This window comes from Panthera leo, chromosome B3, assembly GCF_018350215.1.
Source record: "Panthera leo isolate Ple1 chromosome B3, P.leo_Ple1_pat1.1, whole genome shotgun sequence".
In the NCBI taxonomy this organism is placed as follows: Eukaryota; Metazoa; Chordata; class Mammalia; order Carnivora; family Felidae; genus Panthera; species Panthera leo.
The window spans coordinates 99,540,634-99,560,998 of NC_056684.1; the positions used below are offsets into that span (position 1 = coordinate 99,540,634).

Here is a 20,365-nt window from a genome sequence, read left to right on the forward strand (position 1 = left end):
TTTATAGCAACATTATCTACAATAGCCAAGTTATGGAAACAGTCCAAATGTCCATCGATTGATGAATGGATAAAGAAGATGTGGTGGGTGTGTGACACCCACACCCACACAATGGAATATTATACAGCTATAAAAAAGAATGAAATCTTGCCATTTGCAATGACATGGATGGATCTACTAGAGGGTAATAATGCTAAGTGAAACAAGTCAGAGAAAGACAAACACCATATGATGTCACTCATATGTGGAATTTAAGAAATGAAACAAATGAGCAAAGCGGGGGGGAGAGAGAGAGACCAACCAGGAAACAGACTTTTAACTATAAAGAACAAACTTATGTTTACCAGAGGGGAGGGGTGGGGAATGGGTGAAATAGGTGATGGGGATTAAGGAATGCACTTGTGATGAGCACCAAGTGATGTATGGGAGTACGGAATCATTATATTGCACCTGAAACTAATATAACACTGTATGTTAACTGACTGCAATTTAAATAAAAACTTAAAACCAAAGCAATCTCACTCTAGAACCCCTGCTCTGAAAACTATACTGTGCTGCCTCAGTAAATATATGCCTTAATAAATTGTTGCTGAATGAATAAATAATGGGTTATAGATCTCTAGAGTGCAATTTCTGGATCTCAGAGCACGCACATTTTTAAAGGCCTTTAATGCATATTGTAATATAAGCTATTCAATATACTTTATACTTTTTAAAAAATTTTTTAATGTTGATTTATTTATTTTGAGAGACAGAGCATGAGCAGGTGAGGGGCAGAGAGAGAGGGAGACACAGAATCCCAAGCAGGCTCCAGGCTCTGAGCTGTCAGCACAGAACCTGAAGCAGAGCTCAAACCCACAAACTGTGAGATCATGACCTGAGCTGAAGTCGGACGCTTAACTGACTGAGCCACCCAAGTGCCCCTACTTTTAAGTTTTTTAAAAATACAGTGCAGAAAAATTTAGATACAATATTATCACATCCATGAAAACAAAAAATGCATAGAATAAAAAATGAAAGAAACACATCAAAATGTTAAGAGTGGTCATTTTCAAAGGATACACATTCATAGATGACTTTTTGCTTCCTTCTAATTTTTCCAAAATTTCTGTAATGAGTTGCCATGTTATACAAACAAGCTGAATAACTATAGCCTTATTCTTGTGTTATGTGTGGTTTTCTGCCCTGTAGTTGGTTTTGTCCTTGGAAGGCAACATTTCTCAGAAAAGAGAATTTTCATTACTATATTGGATTCTTTGTTCTCTATCAATCTTAGACAAGAAATAAGAATCACAGGCAATCTACCTTCCTGACATTATTGGAGTGACTCATTTGATCGAACTCCTGGAGCTAATAAGCAGCTGTGATATTTCCCGTCTAAAGACAAGAGAACTGTTGTACTCCTACATCCGTTTGTAAAGCACTTTGTATTGACCCAGGTTTTGCAAAGACTTTATCAAATTGTTTCTCAAACAATCCTATGAGGTTGTAATAAGTCTCACCAAGCCTCGGATATACACACACCTAGGTGAATGTAAATGTTACAATTTGACATATTAACCTGTGAATTTTTTTGCCCAGTACTTGGCTGATAAGTGAGCCCTTTGCCTAGTTTTAGCAGCAGCTAGGGTGTGCTATGCTAACTGCCTCAAAGAAAGAACAATGTAACAGAACACAATGTTTGGCTTAGGACTTTTGAAAGACTGGAGTAGAGGAGACCTAGGTAGAGGAGACCTAGGTCAGAGATGAGGAAGAGTAAAGTTGTCCTACTTCTTCCCCACCTGGGTCCACAAGCTGTGAAAGAGAGAAGGGGAAGTTCAAAAGAAAAAGAGTTAGCTTAGATGTGAACACTGGAGTTTCCTAGATAATGTGGCCCTGCACCCCAGATCCCAGAGAGGTTTGAGGTATCCGAGAGCACAGAAAACCCATGCATCTCTTGATAGGTAAATGGGGCAAGCCTTGCAATGGTATGGAAAGTGTGTGAATATTTCCAGTGAGCACAAAAGTAATGATAACATGGAAAGCAGGGTGACCAGAGGTGATTAGTCTTTAAGCTCACTCTTTCTTCTGCCAAATACAAGCTGCTGTTTCAGTTCTAGAATTTCCACTCCGTTTTTTTTTTTTTATAGTTTCTATTTCTCCACTAAGATTCTACCTGCCCACTTATAGTTAGTTACCTTTAATTTTTTTTTAACCTATCTCAAAGTTGGTTTTTATTAACTGCGTTTTGAGGTTTTTTGTTTTTTGTTTTTTTTGGTTTTTTGGACCCTTTGGTTGACATTTTGTTTCCACCTTTGTAAGACAGGGACTTCCTGGTGATGACAGAATTGTGTTAAGGGATGACAAAAATCTAATGTCAAAGCAGTCACTTGAAGTAGGGCAGGGTACCATCTTATTAGAATGGTGTGAAATGCGTGATTATTTCCAATCTTCAAATAAGGACAGTTGCAAAAATCCTCGTGAAAAATATAAGGATACATCTCCACTCTTCCTGATCAGCCTCAAACAACTGGCAAGATCTTAACAGTAGAACTGGAAGATAATTTAAAACATTAGCGTCTAACTCCCTTCTTTCTGCCAAGTAGAAAGGACAGTCTCCTCCAGTGATTTTTTTCTCAAAAATTTTTTCTAACGCAGCTTCCTTGCATTTCCTAATATAAAGGTAATACATATTTATAGAAAAATCAGTCAAAACAAACAGGCATGAAGAAAAAAGTACTACCCAGAGAAATTACTACTAACATTTTGCTGAACATCCTTCTAGATGCTGCTCTATGCAAATGCTTATACATATCATTTTATATGAATGAAATAATATACATGCTTTTAACTCAATATGTGGTAAAGATCATTATCAAGAACTACAGATTCATATCATCCTTTTCAGCAACTATATAATCCATTGCATAGGTATATCAAAATTTATTAAACAAGTCCTCTATGGAAGTCCTCTAGATTCTTGCAATAACGAACATTCTTTCTGCTGTGCGTATATGATAACTTTGTGTATTTGTCAGATTATGTCTCCTGAGGCAGTACATTTCTTTAATATTATTTCTGGGCTGAAGCATATTCAAAATTTGTGATAATTAACAGACCATTCTCACCAAGAAGGCTGTAGCCACACTCACACTTCCACCAATAGTAAGCCCATTTCTCTCTCTCTCTCTCTCTCTCTCTCTCTCTCTCTCTCTTTCTCTGGTCATACTGGATATGTGTAATCTTTTCAAATTTCACCAATATGTCAGGCAAAAAGTAACATCTAAATTGTGTTGGGTGATTTGCCAGGGAGCTCTAATGCAGTATTGAGGATGGGTATCTTTCCATGTACTCCTTTCTGGCTTTAAATGGACAATGTGTGCAATATGCAGGGGTCTGTAATGTAATTGAGGTGGTCTGGCTTCCATACTCCTAGCTTTGCACTAACTTTGTATGTCCTTGGGTAAGATCATCAACTTTTCTGTGCCTCAGTTTCTTCAAATGCAATGGGTGCAACTTGGAATGGGTGTTCTTGCCCTTCCTTTCAGGCTCCACAGAGGGGATAGTAGGGAATGCACTGTGCACAACAGTGGACAAGTGTCTGACTAACCCAATGCCACTCTCAGCCCGTTCTCCCCTGCCTGTCTCTACTCTGGAAGAAGCTGGAAATGCCCAATACCCTCATCTCAGCTTCCTATGGAGCTAAGGAGTGGCCAATTTACCATGTTCTGGCTAAAGAGACACAAAGGGAAGTCTACTGAGGTGCTTCTAGAAAACTAGCTTTCCTGATGAAAGAAACAGGCACGAGAGAGAGAGAGAGAGAGCTCACAGGAGCTGCCTCTTTCTCACCCTCCTCTTTCAATGCAGACTTCATGCCTGGACCCACGGGGAAGTGTGGTAGCTTTATACTGGGTCAACTCAGCTGAGCAGGATCTGTTCTTCAGAATTCTGCATGGTTTCAAGGTTAGCATTAGCCACAAGAGAAGTGCTGTATGTGATGGAGAGGGCAGCGGCGAAGCAGCAGCTATGGTTTTCATGCTCTGAAGGACAATGCAAGGGCTCCAGGCACAGTGGTGTCTCTAGTACATTGTCACTCATCTGCTGGCTCACCTTGCTGGTGGGTCTCCTCCTTCAGCTTCTCCGTGTCCTAAGCCAAATGCATGTGCAGCCCCATGAAGGATGCCAGCTTCTTCTGCAGTATGCCTGTTACCAAGGTCAGAGGTAGTGAGGGACACACACAAATCCAGTCTGTCTTAGAGGATTCTAGTTTTTCATGAATTCCAGTTAGCCCCTGCAGGTTCCAAGCCTGTACTTGCTTTTATCCAGGTCTAGCTTTCTACCCTGACTGCCATTCTGTCTGACCTATGGTGACTTCACATTCAACACTAGAATCAAAGACCGCAAACAGCTTTGAACAGACTTCTCAATGAGCTCCCACAATCATGTAAGGTCTGATGCCTCATTCTCCAATAGAACTTCTGTGATGATGGAAATGTTTTGTATATGAGCTGCCCAACGATAGCCACTAGTCACATGCATGTGGCTATCAAGCACTTGAAGTGTACCTAGTGCAACCGAGAAACTACATTTTTACTCTCAGTTCATTTTAATTCATTTACATTGCCACATGTGGCTAGTGGCTACTATGTTGAACAGCACAGATCTGGTGCCTAACAATAAATCTGTCATTCTTCATCACTTATAGTGGTTCTTTTTCTCTGGTTGAATCCTGACTGGTGACTACATGGGGAAAGAACATGTAGACTGAAAGCCATAGGTATGCTAGGAACGAAGGGCTGGAGAACAGAAGGAGGTGGGTCCTGAGAGGCCCACCTACCTGTGACTGCTGAACTCCTTATTTGAGAAAAATAGACTCCCTGTGAACTTGTCCTTTGGGAGCCCCATCTCCATTCCAATTCCCAGACCAAGTATCAAGGTGAGCTAACATATTCATGGCGAGCAAGCAGGCTGTGGTAAGATGTATTCTTCAACAGGTAATTTTTTCTTTCTTCCACCGTGACGACTTTTTCCCCTTGCCTGTTCCCTATGCAGATCCTTCCACCTCCCAGTCTTCCTCCCGTCCCCAAGTGACTATGACCTTCCTCACAGGATAGAATTACCCCTTTTCGACCATCAAATTGGATTTTGTTGTTGTTGTTTTAAACACCAGCCCATTTTCAGGAGTCTGCAACTGTGACACGTTTGTCAGCCCTAGTTTCTATAACTGGCCACTTAGTAATACACTTTACCAGGAATGGGTCTTTCCAAATGTGCTCTGCACAGTTAACATGAAAAGATTAATCCTGAGCAACATTTTCTCTCAGGGCCGATCTTGAGTGCAGAGCCGCCGTGCGGTGCTTTCCAGCTGTGTTCACAAACACAATTCCACACATCAGGAACATTTCTCTTTTTTCTTTTCATTCTTGCTTGCTTGCTGAAACGAGTGGTTAGCCGTTCTGGTGTTGACACAGAAAAAGGCAAAATGCTGGCAACCGAATCAAAGCCGACAATGCAACAGGCAGCTCAGCGGCGCGCCTGGTTCGGTTCCTCACACCCACCAGGCGTACTTTCAACTTCCTCCCAATTTTGGTCCCGGCCCCTTGGCTTATCTTCCTGAGAATGTTAAAAGAAAAGAAAAAAGAAAAAGAACACTGATCTTACTGCAAGCTGTCTTTAGGGTCTGTTGTTCCCTTCTTATGCACACGGCCGGGACTGGTCCTCCTAACTTCTCCATTGTCTGGTGAGTCACTCTTGCTTTCCCGTTTTCGCCTTCCGTGAATTCTGCGCACACCCCACAAGTGCCCCGCTCTCACTCCCAGCGCCCCGCCTGGGCTCAACGCTTCCTAGCCGTGCGGCTTCCAGCACCCACTCCCCAGGGTTTGGGTGGGAGCGGGGCCACAGCGCAACTCCAGCCCAGCGCCCGCGGGGCCGGGCCGGGCCGGCGTTCGGGGTCGGGGCCGTCTCCTCCCCTCTCCCCGCTGAGGACCTCGCAGTGAACTCGCAGTGCCCCCACGGGGCGGGACGCGCGCGTCCCACCTCTGGGGCGGCTTGCGGGCGCTAGCCCTGGGGACGGTGACTCCGCTTCTGAGTCCGTCCCCAGGCAGGTGCGGAGTGGTGGCGGCCGCCCCCTGGGCGCGGGGCCGCGGCCGAGAGGAGCCCGGATCGGCAGAGGAGCCCTGAGCGCCGCCCGGATGCTGCAGCCTAGTGGCCTCTCCCGGAGCGACGCGAGCCCTGGGGCCGAGCCTGCCCTGGGCGCGCTGGGGGCCGGAAGGGGGCTCTGGACTTGGATCCCTCCCCCTTTCCCTCTGCGTGCGGGAGCGCTCTCAGACCCTCCTCCTCCCAGGTACGAGCCGGGAGAGGAGGGCGCCGCTCTCCTGCCGGCGCTCCACCATGGGCAATATCTCCAATGACTCCTGGCCCGAGGACTGCGGGTCCCGGCAGTGGCTCCCCTCCGGCGAAAGCCCGGCCATCAGCTCGGTGATGTTCTCGGCCGGGGTGCTGGGGAACCTCATCGCTCTGGCGCTGCTGGCGCGCCGCTGGCGGGGGGACGCGGGACGCAGCGCGGGACGCGGGAACTCGGTCTCCTTGTTCCACGTGCTGGTGACAGAGCTGGTGTTCACCGACCTGCTTGGGACCTGCCTCATCAGCCCGGTGGTGCTGGCTTCCTACGCTCGGAACCAGACCCTGGTGGCTCTGGCGCCTGAGAGCCGTGCGTGCACCTACTTCGCCTTCGCCATGACCTTCTTCAGCCTGGCCACGATGCTCATGCTCTTTGCCATGGCCCTGGAGCGCTACCTGTCCATCGGGCACCCCTACTTCTACCAGCGTCGTGTCACGCGCCGCAGCGGCCTGGCAGTGCTGCCCACCATCTACGCCGTCTCCCTACTCTTTTGCTCGCTGCCGTTGCTGAACTACGGGCAGTACGTCCAGTACTGCCCCGGGACGTGGTGCTTCATCGAGCACGGCCAGACTACGTACCTGCAATTGTATGCCACCCTGCTGCTCCTCCTCATCGTCGCGGTGCTCGCCTGCAACTTCAGCGTCATCCTCAACCTCATCCGCATGCACCGTCGGAGCAGGAGAAGCCGCTGCGGGCCCTCCTTGGGCAGCTGCCGGGACGCCCCTGGGGCCCGCAGGAGAGGGGAAAGGCTGTCCATGGCGGAGGAGACAGACCACCTCATTCTCCTGGCTATTATGACCATCACCTTTGCTGTGTGCTCCTTGCCTTTCACAGTAAGTTAAGCCACTTGGTTTCCATAGCCCGGCTCTGGGCAGCCTTCTGACTCACTTTTGCGACTTGTAAGAATAGGTCCTAGGGAGGCCTAGAGCCTTCTCCTCTGGCTTCTCACCTTTACCCCACTTCCCTGCTCCCCTAACCCGCTGACTCTATGCTATAGTGTTTCTTACACCTAGTACAGTCCCCTGAAAGGGAGCCTTGACCCTCCACTAAGCCAGCCCAGACCACTGTCAGAGGGTTAAAAGCCACCCCCACCCCCACCCCAGCCTTGCTAGCCTGGCTCAGTGCCTGTGGAGGAGGCAGCCCCCTCCACCTTTGGATGGGTATCAGTTACAACCTGACTTCCCTGAGCTTCAGGTCACCTTCCTGTACCTCCTACCCATGGGTCTGTGTTCTCTGTGCTTTGACTTCTGTTTCTCCCAACACACAATGTGGTGGCCAACCCACAGCATTCCAGCTGCCATTGAGAAGGGTCCCTGTTGATAAAGTCAGAGCATTCATTACTTGTCATAAAAGTTCAGCAAACAGTTCACAAGTTTCCCAGTTTACCTATTGGGGATGTAACTCTTTCTGGCCATGAAAAAACGTGGACCTCATAATATGTCCATAATGCTAATTAAAGGCAAAGTTGGTTGCTTGGAGAAACCCCTCGCTAAGCTTTTGCAGTTCCTCTAAAGAAGGCATTTGTACCCTCTTACAAAGTATTCTTTTCTTATCACTGTCAGAAATATCTACAGGGGTTCTTCAGTTTAGAGTCATACGCTTTATGAGCACAAAGCCACACACAGGAATGGCTGGTCCATCTCAGGGTTGGGAGAGTTAGGCATGTACAGCATGTGCCATGACCCAGCAGGCCAGAGGCTGCCTGGGGAACTGAAGATGGGTGCCTAGGTTCAGGGATGGGTGCTGGCCTGGTTTGGTGCAGTCTTAGCAGTCAGCTCTATAATGCTGTGAGTTTGAGTCTCCTCTGGTGGAACAGGTAGCAGAGCCCGGAATGTGTCTGAGCATGCACTGGCCTCATACTGGAAGCTGGGGACTGGGAGTTTCACAGCGCCACTTCCCAGTCTTCAAAAGAACAAGGCTGAGGGGCGCCTGGGTGGCTCAGTTGGTTAAGGCCCCGACTTCATCTCAGGTCATGATCTCATGGTTTGTGGGCTGGAGCCCCACATCAGTCTCTGTGCTGACATCTCAAAGCCTGCTTCAGATTCTGTGTCTCCCTCTCTCTCTGCCCCTTCTCCGCTTGTGCTCTATGTCTCTCTCCCTCTCTCTCAAATATATATGTATATTTAAGTTTAAAAAAAAGAACAAGGTTGACCCTGAAGGATGTAAGCAGTTGGCCATAACTCCCTCCTGGCACCATCTTGGAGAAAAGAAGAGATGGGTAGTGCCTACCAATAGCAGGTCTGACCTGTAGAAGCTAGAGAAGTGACTTTATCTTACTTCCCGCCTCCATCACTGCTTTTGATTACTTGCATATACTCATCCTCCAGGGTGGAAAAGGACACCTTGCCCCCTAAATTAACTTGGATTCATAGCTATGTTCTCTTCTCTCTGGTCCCCATTGTCCTCACACTTCTACCCCATTCTCTGTTGGGGCAGAAACTGGTCTGAATCAATAAGTTACACAAAGGTGCCCTCTTCTGAAATGAAGTAGGACCACGAGAGGCCACATCATCCACTCCACCCTGAACCAGGGAGTTTGTGCAACAGAAAGGCTGTGATATAGAAACTGACATGGCTTCTATGCGTTTCTTTTGTTTTACTAGTAGAAATGTTTGGTGGCATAATAGGAATTAAATCACCTTTTTTTGGGGGGGGGGCGGTCAGGACTAATATGCAGAACATGTGTCTTTGAGAGAAAGAATGTCTAGTTCCACTAAGCAACTTTGAATACAACTCAGAGGCCATAAACCCTTTCTGATGTGGGCAGTGTTGGTCTTGGCCTGGTGCGAATTGGGAGGTCAGTTCTTGGAGTTTCCTCTGTGATCTTTGAGTGCATATATATATATAAAAATACCCCTTCCCAGCCAATTAAATACCTTGGGAATGGGCTCAGAGGGGACCACAAGCTTGTGAAAAGGATTGTTATTCCCTAAGCCCTTTAGAGGAAGACAGCAGGAGGAAAAGGTCTCTCCTCTGATCATGACTAATCCACTGCATACAAACAGTATAAAAGATAAAAGCAGTGATTTTCAACAGGTTCCCGTTTTCAAATAAATTTGCCTTTTATCATGAGATCTCGGTTATTGCTGTATGTTGATTTTCAAGCCCTCTGTGTATACATACACATATTCATATGAAAATTTATTTTCCCCCTTTATTTACTATTAAGCCAGAGACTGCTCCAGAGTTGCTGGATGCAAGGGGCTTAGAGCCTAGAAGTCCGGTTAGAAGGAGTGGGGAGTAGGAGATTCACTTTGAAGCTGTGTTTTTATTTAGATCGCCTGTTTATGGGTTGGGGACACCAGATGAGGATTATGAGGGCACTTTATGATAGTGGCATTGATACTATCAGCAAATATTATCCAGGTTTGCTTCTGCATGTATGCATGGCAAAGATTCCCAAAGAACAGGGAAAAAGCCTAGAGTGAACATAATCAGAAAGTCAGACACTGATTCTCACCTTGGGGCTAACATGACAAGTTATGCAGATGAAGTGTAGGTAACTCACTAGGCCCCAAACAGGTATTTGAACTGTACCTTAAATGCGAAGTATCAAGTCGTCTTTTTTTTTCTTCTAATTTTATTTTATTTTTGAGAGAAAGAGAGAAACTGGGGGAGGAGCAGAGGGAGAGGAATGGGAGAGAATCTCAAGCAGGAGCCATGCTCAGCATGGAACCTGACTCAGAGCTCTATCCCACGACCTGAGATCATGACCTGAGTGAGCCAAGCCCAAGTCAAGAGTTGGTGCTCAACTGATTGAGCCACCCAGGTGCCCCTCAAGCCATCTTTGAATAAGGAAATTTACATTGACCACTCACTAATTTGCTTTGTCAATAGATTATTGGTGCTTGTTAGAACCTTTCATTTACATAGCACTTGAAACCTTATGAAATGCTGCAGTATCCTGATTTAAGTTATTTCATGGAGAGCTTATCTGATGATTTAAAAATCACAGCTACTGTTTGGTGCATACATTCTGTTATTTCAGAATGCTTGCCATGGGCCCTGGGGGGCACCTTCTGCTCATGTCCTTTTTGTCTACTTGGCCCACACGAAAATTGTGGTCAGAAATGGCCTACACCAATCTCCCATACAAGGCAGGAATCATTTCCACGCATCCTAACCGGGACAAGGCAAAGACCTATGATTGCGTTCAGAAGTTCTCCTGTTCCTCTAACAGAACACATGCAGTCCAATAGAAATACACTTGTGCCACATATGGAATTTGTAATGTTCTATTAGCCAAATAACAAAAAGTAAAGAGAAATGGTAAAAATTCATCAATTTTATTTAACCCCAAATATCCAAAATATTATCACTTCAAAATGTAACCAATGTAAAGTGATTATGAATGAGCTATCCCAACTAATTGTCTTCCTTGTGTCCCCAGAAAGTACTAGCAATCTACTCTATCTCTACTCCTTCCTCGGGATAACAGAGCTGCTTCCTGTGTCCCTCAAAAGCGGGTCACACCACTCCACTGGCCCAGTAAAGAGGAGATTTGACAGCTGTGTATCCAGTGGGGCACCAGCCTCTTCCAGCATGCCAGGAGGGAGGGGAGTGGGGAATTTAGGAAACCTGGAACTATTTATGTCAGCCATTGTCCCAAGGTGTAGGCAGGTTAGAATTACTGCTTGCTCCGAGAACATGAGTCTAGGACTTCCAAAGGTTGGAAGTGGAACTAGCAAAATGTAAAATGCCCAGCACCCTGTAATGAAGTCAAGCTCAACCCTCAAATATCATTATTATCAACATCAAAATGGCTAACCTTTTGAGTGCTAATTTTTACATACCTAACTTATTATCTTCACAGCAACCTGTAAAATAGATAGTATTATTGTTCCCATTTTACAGATGAGGCAAATACCTTACCCTGGGTCCGACAGCTAGGGAGTGTTGGAACTGGGGTTCACAGCCGGGCAGTTGAAGCACAGAGCCTGTCCTCTTAGCCACAGTACTAGCAGAGAGAAAGTACTCATTTCAGGGGTTGCATATGAGAAGATTCATCCAACTTTTCACAAAAGAATGGTATGGACGTTATAAATATCTGGACCGCTTTGTCTCAATTCCAACTTGTTCACTTTAAAAATAAAAGGCAAAGACCTTTTTCTGCATGCCAGATCAAGGAGCTGGGGCCAAGTGTGCGGTTTCTTTTTTCTTCTCCACAGTCCTATGAATTAAAAGGCTGAGATGGAGATTTAAGGAGACTGGCTAATATAAATGTTGGTCTAAATTAAGAAATAATCAGATTACCCCTCACATAAAATCTTCTGTTGGTACACATAAAACATTTCTTACGTGATAAAAAAAAAACAAAACAAACATGGTATTTTCAGGAAATGACATTATTTTGGCTGTCCAATATGAAATCATGCATGGGACCAACAACATATTCCAAACTGTTTATGTACTAAAGGGATAGTGTATAAATTAATGAATTCCTCCTTATGTTGATCAGCTGTTGTCATCATTTCACAGAGATAAATAGAAACTTTCTTCCTGAAATGGAACAGAACACAGAAAATATATCAGACCTCCAATCTTGCCTCAGATAATGTTTGTATTTTAATTTCCAGCCCACATCAAGCCACTCAGTCCCTACATTCCCAATAGCTGTGGATAACTGCTGGTCATTTTAAACTGCTTTCCACTTGCCATTAGAATATATTATTCAGTTCTGAAGTTTCAAAAGTGAACCGTTGGCTCATTCTAAAATAATGTCTTCATCTTTTAGAAATTCTTTAGGGCTATAATTTCTAGGCAGTCTGATTAGTGGAAATATGGTCTTCAAAATACAGAGCAAACTCAAGTAAACAGTACTGGAGTTTTCTGTTCATTCCTGGAACTCTTTATGTAAAATGTAACATGAATGGGGGTTGTAAAACATACGAAATTTGTCAATTACGTATGTGCAAAATATCACAATGCTAGTAAGGATGAAAGAATCTCAGAACTCTTCATGCATAACCACAATGAATTTGTTTGGTAATATTTTAAGTTCTATCCATGAACAGCTGGAAATCCCTTTATCATTTATGCATCACCAACGATGTGTTTGGGGATTAGTGAAATCATTTTAAGACATGTGACCTTTTAAGAGAATGTTCCTTTAGGGGTGTCTGGGTGGCTCAGTTGGTGAAGCATCCGACTTCGGCTCAGGTCATGATCTCACGGTTTGTGAGTTTGAGCCCCACATCCGGCTCTGTGCTGACAGCTCAGAGCCTGGAGCCTGCTTCGGATTCTGTCTCTCCCTCTCTCTTGGCCCCTACCCTGCTCACATTCTGTCTCTCTCTTTCTCTCTCTCTCAAAAATAATAAACATTAAAAAAATTATTTTAGAAGAGAATGTTCCTCTAAAGTAATGTTTTTTGACACCTCTTCCTTCACCATTATAAAATGGTGGTTGTGAATAAAGACACAATTACACTGAATTTTTAAAATTTAGACAGCAAGAGCCATAGTTCTTCTCCCAAAAGAAAAGCTGCACATTATGTCTACACCCTTTAAGTTAGTCATCACTGCTCTTTCAGATAATTGAGGCCAGGCCCTCACTTTATAGAAAAACAGCTTTAGGGATGGTGTATTTCTTTTTTGGCATGTCAAGAGTCCATCACAGTATTAAGTAAAAAAAAAAAAAAAAAAAAAAAAAAAAAGAATGGAATAGCATAGAATAGAATAGAAATGGTGAGGGACTCATCTCCCCACAGTGTTCAGGAGGACAGCAAGTCTCTTTCCACCAAGGCTTAAGACCCAGTTAATCTGCAACTTGGTCGGCTCGGTTTCTGTGGCTTCTCCTGTCCTCTATTTTGTGGTTTCTGACCACCATTCCCCTACCTTATCTTGAGCTCACATCCACTGTGCCTCAGTTTATATGGCCAAGATACACCAAGCTTCATTTTTCTCAGAATAATCTGCTGCCTAAAATTGCCCCCTCTAACGGAACTCTAGGCTTAAGTCTTCTGCAGTTAGGACATATGGGTGATGGGAAGGGCCGGGGATAGGGAAAGTGCATGCGGGGAGGGCCAGAACTTCCCCTAGACCAGGGTTCTTCTTGCACAACACGGGCAGCACATGGATCACTTTCAAATCATTTGCAAAATCTTGTGTTTATAGGAGTTCGGGGTAGATGTTCCACAGTGTCTGTCCTTTTCTCGAAGAGTTAAGGGCCAGCACCCTGGGATGTGCAGGCCCAGAGCTCCAAACTTTAGCATGAACTCTCTTTTGGGTCCAGTCCTGGGATCACCTGAAGCACAAGGCAGGGGACACTCTTTAGTACTGGAGCCATATCCCTGCCCCAGTCTTCCTAGGGAAATAGGCTCCCGTCCCCTCTACCACAAAGCACCTATGGTTTGGGGGAAGGGATTTCTTTAAAACATCATATGCCTGGAAAATAACGTCCCCCCAAAAATTCTGTGTTTAAAAAAAGTTTTTGGAAGTATAGTGGACACCAAAAGTTTTTTAAAGAATGGATTATACAAAACCATAGGCAGGATACCCTAATGTCTTTCACAAGGCAGGTAAACTTATGACAGTCTCTGCCTGCAGTTTAACAGTAAAAAGTATGAAGGGGGAAAAAAAAAAGCCCCAAAGAAAGACAAGTAGCTACTTAGCTATAGCTGTGGTTTTTAACTATATAGACAGGAGCAGCGATACCCACAAACCTTTGTAACACTTTTGCAAACAAGCCTCTTACAAACCCGTAACCGGTTAGCTGTGAACTTCACGTGAGCCTTTGTATCACAGGCTGTTTACGGAGAAGGTGGCAGACTGTGTAGTGGCTAAAAGGAGGGTTTTGGTCCCACTGCTTGAGTGTGGCTCCTCCATGATTTCCCTACTTCCCTGGAGGGTGACTTGGGGCATGGTAACTAATCTACTAGGCCTTGATTTCCTCCTCACTAAAACAGGAATAATAATATTTTGCAAGTTTGTGTAAGGATTAAACAGAATGAGACTTACAAATTGCTTAGCCCCATGCCTGGCACACATAAGTCTTCAGTAAATATTAACTGCTATCCACATAGGGTTCAATTTCCAAAGGAAAATCAGATTGTATAGTAATGATCACAAACTGAATTCTGGAAGCTAACGTCATTTGTTTGACTGATGGGTCTTTTGTTCTTAAGTGTGATAAATGAATAATTTTCAGCTGTTTCAGGGGTTGGGTAAAGGTTCTAAAACAGTGGTTGCCAGCCTTGGTTGCATGTTAGAATCATCCGGGGTTGGGGGGGCGGTTAAAAAACCTGAGGGATACCCATGTTACAGCCCAGATTAATTAAATCAGAGTCTCTGGGGGTGGAAGCAAGCCATCAGAGTAGTCTTAACACAGTCCTCAGGTGATTTCAGTGAACAACCAAATAAAGTTCGCATTTGCCCCCAAATTCTGAAACCACGATGGAGTTGCATTAACAGTAGAAAAGTAGCCCAGAATCACAGTACCCAGTCAGAGCCAAGAGGAAACTTTCCATGAGAGGCTGAAAGTGTTCTAAAGAAGATAAATCTAGGGGCACCTGGGTGGCTCAGTCGGTTAAGCGTCCGACTTTGGCTCAGGTCATGATCTAGTGGTCCGTGGGTTCGAGCCCGGCGTCGGGCTCTGTGCTGACAGCTCAGAGCCTGGAGCCTGTTTCAGATTCTGTGTCTCCCTCTTTCTCTGACCCTCCCCTGTTCATGCTCTCTCTCTGTCTCAAAAATAAATAAATGTTAAAAAAAAAAAAAAAAGATAAATCTAAAGAACACTAATTTTGATCCATACCACCTTGTAAGTACCAAATCAAACTCTATATTCTTAGCAAAGCCCTGTAGAGAGAGCCTCTATCCTAAGGAATCAAAACTCAACTTGACTCGTTTAGATTGTTCATAGCAAATTTGTTAGTCAGGTGTGCAAAAACACGTATAAATTCTATCAGCCTTGGAAGCTGATTTCAGAGTAGCACTGAAACGTTATTAATTGATATATCCAATGTGTCAGCCTTTCATTAAAATCTAGGATCGGCTGGAGGGAGAAGGAAATGTGGAGTTATTGTTTAACGGGTACAGGGTTTCAGTTTGGGGTGATGAAGAAAAGGTTCTGGAGATGGATGGTGGCGATGGTTGCTATTCTGTGTTCTTTTACGTGATGGCCAGTCCGGTGCAGCCACAAGAGGAGCACAGGAAAGGCTCAGGAAAATAAGTTGTATCATACAGCAAACACTGCACAACACCAGAGCCGCAAGGAAGGTACTAGAGTAGATCGGGAGGCAGAAGGAGCAGGAGCCGAGGACAGCCTGGGCCTCTCCAGAGGAATATTGCCCCTGGGATACAGGACCACGTGGAGGGGCTCAGGCTTGGTTACTTTGCATATCAAAGGACAGCTCCTGGGTGAGCCGTGGGCTGTCTCTGAAGAATGGCTAGCCCTGGGGCACCTGGGTGGCTTAGTCAGTTAAGGGTCCAACTCTGGATTTCAGCTCAAGTCCTGATTTCATAGTTAGTGAGATCAAGCCCTGCATCACTCTGTGCTGACAGTGTGGAGCCTGCTTGGGATTCTCTCTCTCCCTCTCCCTCTCCCCCTCCCCCACTTCCTCCCTCCCTCCCTCCCTCCCTCCCTCCCTCTGTCCCTGTCTCTCTCTCTCTCTTTTTCCCAAAATACATAAATAAACATTAAAAAAAAAAAAAATGGCTAGCCCTGGGGAGAGGCAATCTCTTCCCAACCAGAAAGGTTTTAAAATGTCAAAACATCTTGATATACAGAAAATAAAAAAACATAAACAACATAGTTGCACAACAATATAAATGTACTTAATGCCACTGATTTTACACTTGAACATGGTTAAAATGGTAGATTTTTATGCTATGTATATTTTACAATTAAAGACAAACCTAGGATCCACAACATCAAAAATGGTGAGCTCCGGGCAAGAGACGAGGACCATGGGGGTGGGGGGTTGGGGGTGGGGGAAGGAAATGGTGAGGTAAAAAAAGATAAAACTTATATCATGAACTTCAGGATCCCTAAAGTATGTCACTTTTCCCAGTGTAAAAGAAGAAATTATCTCCTCCAAAATCTTGGTCACCTCATGAAATACAAATTTTAGCATTTCTAAAAATTGCCCAGTATGATGGATGAAAGGGAAAGGAAACAAATAGTACAGAATTGCTTCATTCTCTAAAACCATTTTTCACTTCTCATTGCTCTCTATTGCTCTCTAATGAGATCAGGAACTATGATACAGGTCATTCCCCACTGAAAACCTGACTCATCTTCATGTGTGACACTAGAGTGCTGAGCCCTGTCTACACTGCCCGCTATGGCTAGCCAGCTCAGGGTCATCGTATGCTTTGGCCAAACTAGATCATAAGTTCAGCTATATACTTTTTCTATGACAGAATGTCAGTTGTATGTGTGTGTGTTAACTAATATATTTTAATCTACTAGACTTTTGTACACCATTATCTTGAAATTCTAATCTTCAAAATTGCTCCTTGGATATACCATATAAGTACTGTTTATTTCTCATCCAAAATAGTTTGGCTGACAAGAAAAGTATTGCTCTGTTGCATATTCCCACCTAACTTTCCTTTTCTCTGTATAATCAGGGAAATCCACCATCAATTCTTCTTTTTCCTTGCTCATCTGCCAAGTCTTTCCTCCATTCCCTATTCCAAGATTCTCTGTCATAAACACCTCTGGCTGCCAAACCTTCCTGCTCTTGTCCTAACATAAGCAACCCAAAGATGACTACTCTTCTCCATCCCTGCAATTTGCTTTGTATATCCAATTGCCAGATGCCTGCAGAGTAAGTACCAGGAGGAAAGGAAAAAAAACATTCCTTTTTCTGGCAAAGGAGCCTGGAGGAAAGAAGTCGCAGCTCTCTAACTCACAGGCTCCCCCTGGTAAGAAAGTCCCTATAACATTATAAAGAACTGGTTTTAAAGTCGGGTGTGATTTCCCTTTGTTTTCCTCTTTTCAGTAAGCCATGTGGGAGTGTTTGATCTTCATGGAGCATGTACTGTTCCATTCCTTTGAATCTGACCAGAACTTGCATTGATCCCCAAATATGTGAGGAATCAGATGGGAATTGGTATACCAGTTTGAAAACATTGGTCAATGGGCCAGCCAATGTGTCAGCTTTCCAGTATTTAGGAGGTTGTTCTAAGGGTATTTGTTCTAAGATAGGCTATAGCCATGAATGTAGCACATGGCTGAGCACTCTCCTCACTGTCAAGGAAGTTGGAATGTTTGTCCCAACTCTGCCAACTAACCAGCCCTTGGGGACTTGGGAAAGTCACCTGAGTTCTCTGCACTTTGGTGTCCTCACTGAAGGAGATAATGACAACTAACATTGTGGGGTACTTACTGGGTGAGCACTGTTTTACATAGCTTGCACATATTACTTCTGGTCATCCTCCCAAAAAACCCAAGAAGTAAGTACTGTTTTCATTATCACCCATTTTACAGATGTAAAAACTGAGGCACAAAGATATGTTTTCTTACCAACGGTCCCAAAGCTATCTATGGACCCAGGATTCAAGGCCAGACAGTCCCATGTCCAGAACCCATGCTCTGGGTGACTTCTCTCCCTGAATTGTGATAATTAAGTCAGATTAAGTGTTTGGATATAAATGTAACATATTGTTACTAACTTTCCTGAAGTTCACGTCCTCATCTGTCAGAAGGAGACAATGCTTACATTTCAGAGTTTTTTGTCAAGAATAAACATGGAAGAATGAGATTCTGCTACCTATCTTTTACCACTACTGGCACACACACACACACACACACACACACACACACACACACACATTTTGTTCTTAAATCTTAAGAAATTGCACGTCGTCTAATCCCATCCACTGCTACAACATAAAACTAATATAATTTTTCCTTTTTGCTTCTTACAGATTTTTGCATACATGAATGAAACCTCTTCCCGAAAAGAAAAGTGGGACCTCCAAGCTCTTAGATTTTTATCCATCAATTCAATAATTGACCCTTGGGTCTTTGCCATCCTTCGGCCTCCTGTTCTGAGACTAATGCGTTCAGTCCTGTGTTGTCGGGTTTCATTAAGAACACAAGATGCAGCACAGACTTCCTGTTCTATACAGTCAAATGCCAGTAAATAGATTGACCTTTGTGGACAGTAGTTAAGAAGTGCTTAGTTAGCCAGCATCTGGAAGATCATTTTGAAATGGCTCCTTGGAGAAATGAAAAAGTTAGTTTATAAACAAAGTGAAGCTACCCTAATAAAACAGAGTAAACAAACGTTTCAGCAGCAGTTTGTGCTACAGAGGTGCTGACAAGGCACTTCACAGAAGGTGTCAGGAGAATACATAAAAGCTGCCCTCGATGAGCATGTTACATGGCCTTTGAGAAAAAACCAACTGCATTTAGGATCCGGTTGCCTTTTGATTTAAGCTTTCCTGTTGAATGAGAGCATATGTGGTTTTGTAATTTGTTTAAAACCCTAAGTAGTTACTGTGTGTTCGATTTCAATCATCTATGCTACTGCCGCTGTAAACATACGGTGCACAGTCAGGCCAGAGAAAACTTCACATGTGTTCTCTACGAAGTCCATACGAGGAAGCAACCACGCCTGGTGTCTTGTGATTGCTTAAGAAACCCTTTGTTTGGCCAGTGAATTTGGAAATCACAGGCACTTTGTAGTGTCGTATTTGTGCACGTGGGAGGACTCCCTCGTCACTACAGTATTATGCGTGGAAGAGTAAGTAAGCTCAGCTGGTTAACGTCACCTTCTCACTACTCCTCCGGAAGCTGGGTGTCAAAGTATCGGGTTATTTATTTTATAATGTCCGTTGTGCCGACAGTAATGAAGAACACTTTCGGAATTTTCCTCTCAACAAGAAATAATAGGCTATTGAGAGAGTTAATTCTGATTAATATTCTTTATTCTATTTCCAGGGAGAGGCTATGGGGCTATGTCTGCAACCAAGTATTAGAATTAAGAATGGAAAAATCTGATCAATTCTCAGTAAACCCTGAAACTCTTCTAAGGCTCATGCTGAGGCTGTGACTAACATCTACTTTATAAGGTGACTGTTGTAGCAAAACTCATGCATCTAAGTTTTTATCCAGGAAACATGGTTTGACTCATACTATATAGGAAATAATGCAACAGTGAGTCATATCTTAATATGTTTCTAAATCTAAATGTTTGCCATGGTATAAAAATACACCGGCATTAAAATATTTCAGCAAATTTGCACTGCTTAATCATCTTAGTTCCTGCATAAACTCATCTGAAATGTCACAAAAATAAACTATGAAACAAAAATTTAGAAATGGAAGAGTGTTGAGTTCCCCCAAATAACAGTTTATAGAGTAGATATATTTTTTAGTGAGATAAAAGTGGAAAAATTATATTTATTTTGGCAAGTTTTTAGAAGTATGGTTTCATTGTAATTTAAATGTTAAAATAGTCAGTATAGTACTTGGTATTCGAGTCTTTTTTTTCCTTACAGCATGATCTTCAGAATAGTAGAAACACCTTATTTATTTATTTATTTTGCAGTGTGTTATTACAGGATAGCTATTATAAAAAACCAAAAAGGGGATGTCAGTTTTTTCCAAGGTCTCGTTGAGTTGCTTACGCAAAACCATTTCCTATAAGTAGTTATCAAACTAGGTGATCACTTAAAGTGATTCCAAACCAATCTAGCATCAGTATATTTTGACACAATCTATGTAAAATCAGCTCTTATTTTTAAAAGAATAAATAAATGGTTTGCTTTCATACTGATTTAAACAAACCAGGCAAAATTTAACTTAACTGAAATCTGGACATGTAAATAAATCTTCCCTGCAAACAAGTATTCTGCAGTTAAGAAATTGCTCTAAACAGGACTAATAATTATACTCATGGGTAATTCCTAAACATAAAATTCTAACGTTACTTTGAATATGAAAGATTGATTTATAAGATGACTATTTTTTCCTCCAAATGAAACCAAATGAAAATGTTAACTACAGTCCTTCTCTTCACCTCACCATCACCCCAAA

At 43.5% G+C, this 20,365-nt stretch overlaps 2 protein-coding genes across 2 annotated transcripts in view; both read left to right on the forward strand.

Annotated features, from left to right (window-relative positions):
- The window catches only part of PTGDR (prostaglandin D2 receptor), a 58,956-nt gene extending 40,627 nt beyond the window's left edge, over positions 1 to 18,329 (forward strand). Inside the window, exon 3 of the mRNA XM_042943241.1 lies at positions 18,250 to 18,329. The gene's annotated coding sequence lies outside the window, so the exon portion shown is untranslated. The remainder of the gene's footprint in view (positions 1 to 18,249) is intronic.
- On the forward strand, positions 6,055 to 19,663 carry PTGER2 (prostaglandin E receptor 2). The gene is made up of 2 exons (XM_042943243.1): positions 6,055 to 7,212; positions 18,250 to 19,663. The coding sequence occupies exons 1-2, from the start codon at positions 6,370 to 6,372 to the stop codon at positions 18,469 to 18,471; spliced, it is 1,065 nt and encodes a 354-aa protein (XP_042799177.1). The 5' UTR covers positions 6,055 to 6,369; the 3' UTR covers positions 18,472 to 19,663.
- Positions 19,664 to 20,365: the final 702 nt, after the last annotated feature.

Bases quoted from the DNA above. Each gene is read 5' to 3' on its own strand.
- PTGER2 (XM_042943243.1), top strand. From the start codon at position 6,370: ATGGGCAATATCTCCAATGACTCCTGGCCCGAGGACTGCGGGTCCCGG. The intron at 7,213-18,249 runs GTAAGTTAAGCC...TGCTTCTTACAG, and splicing joins TGTGCTCCTTGCCTTTCACA to ATTTTTGCATACATGAATGA.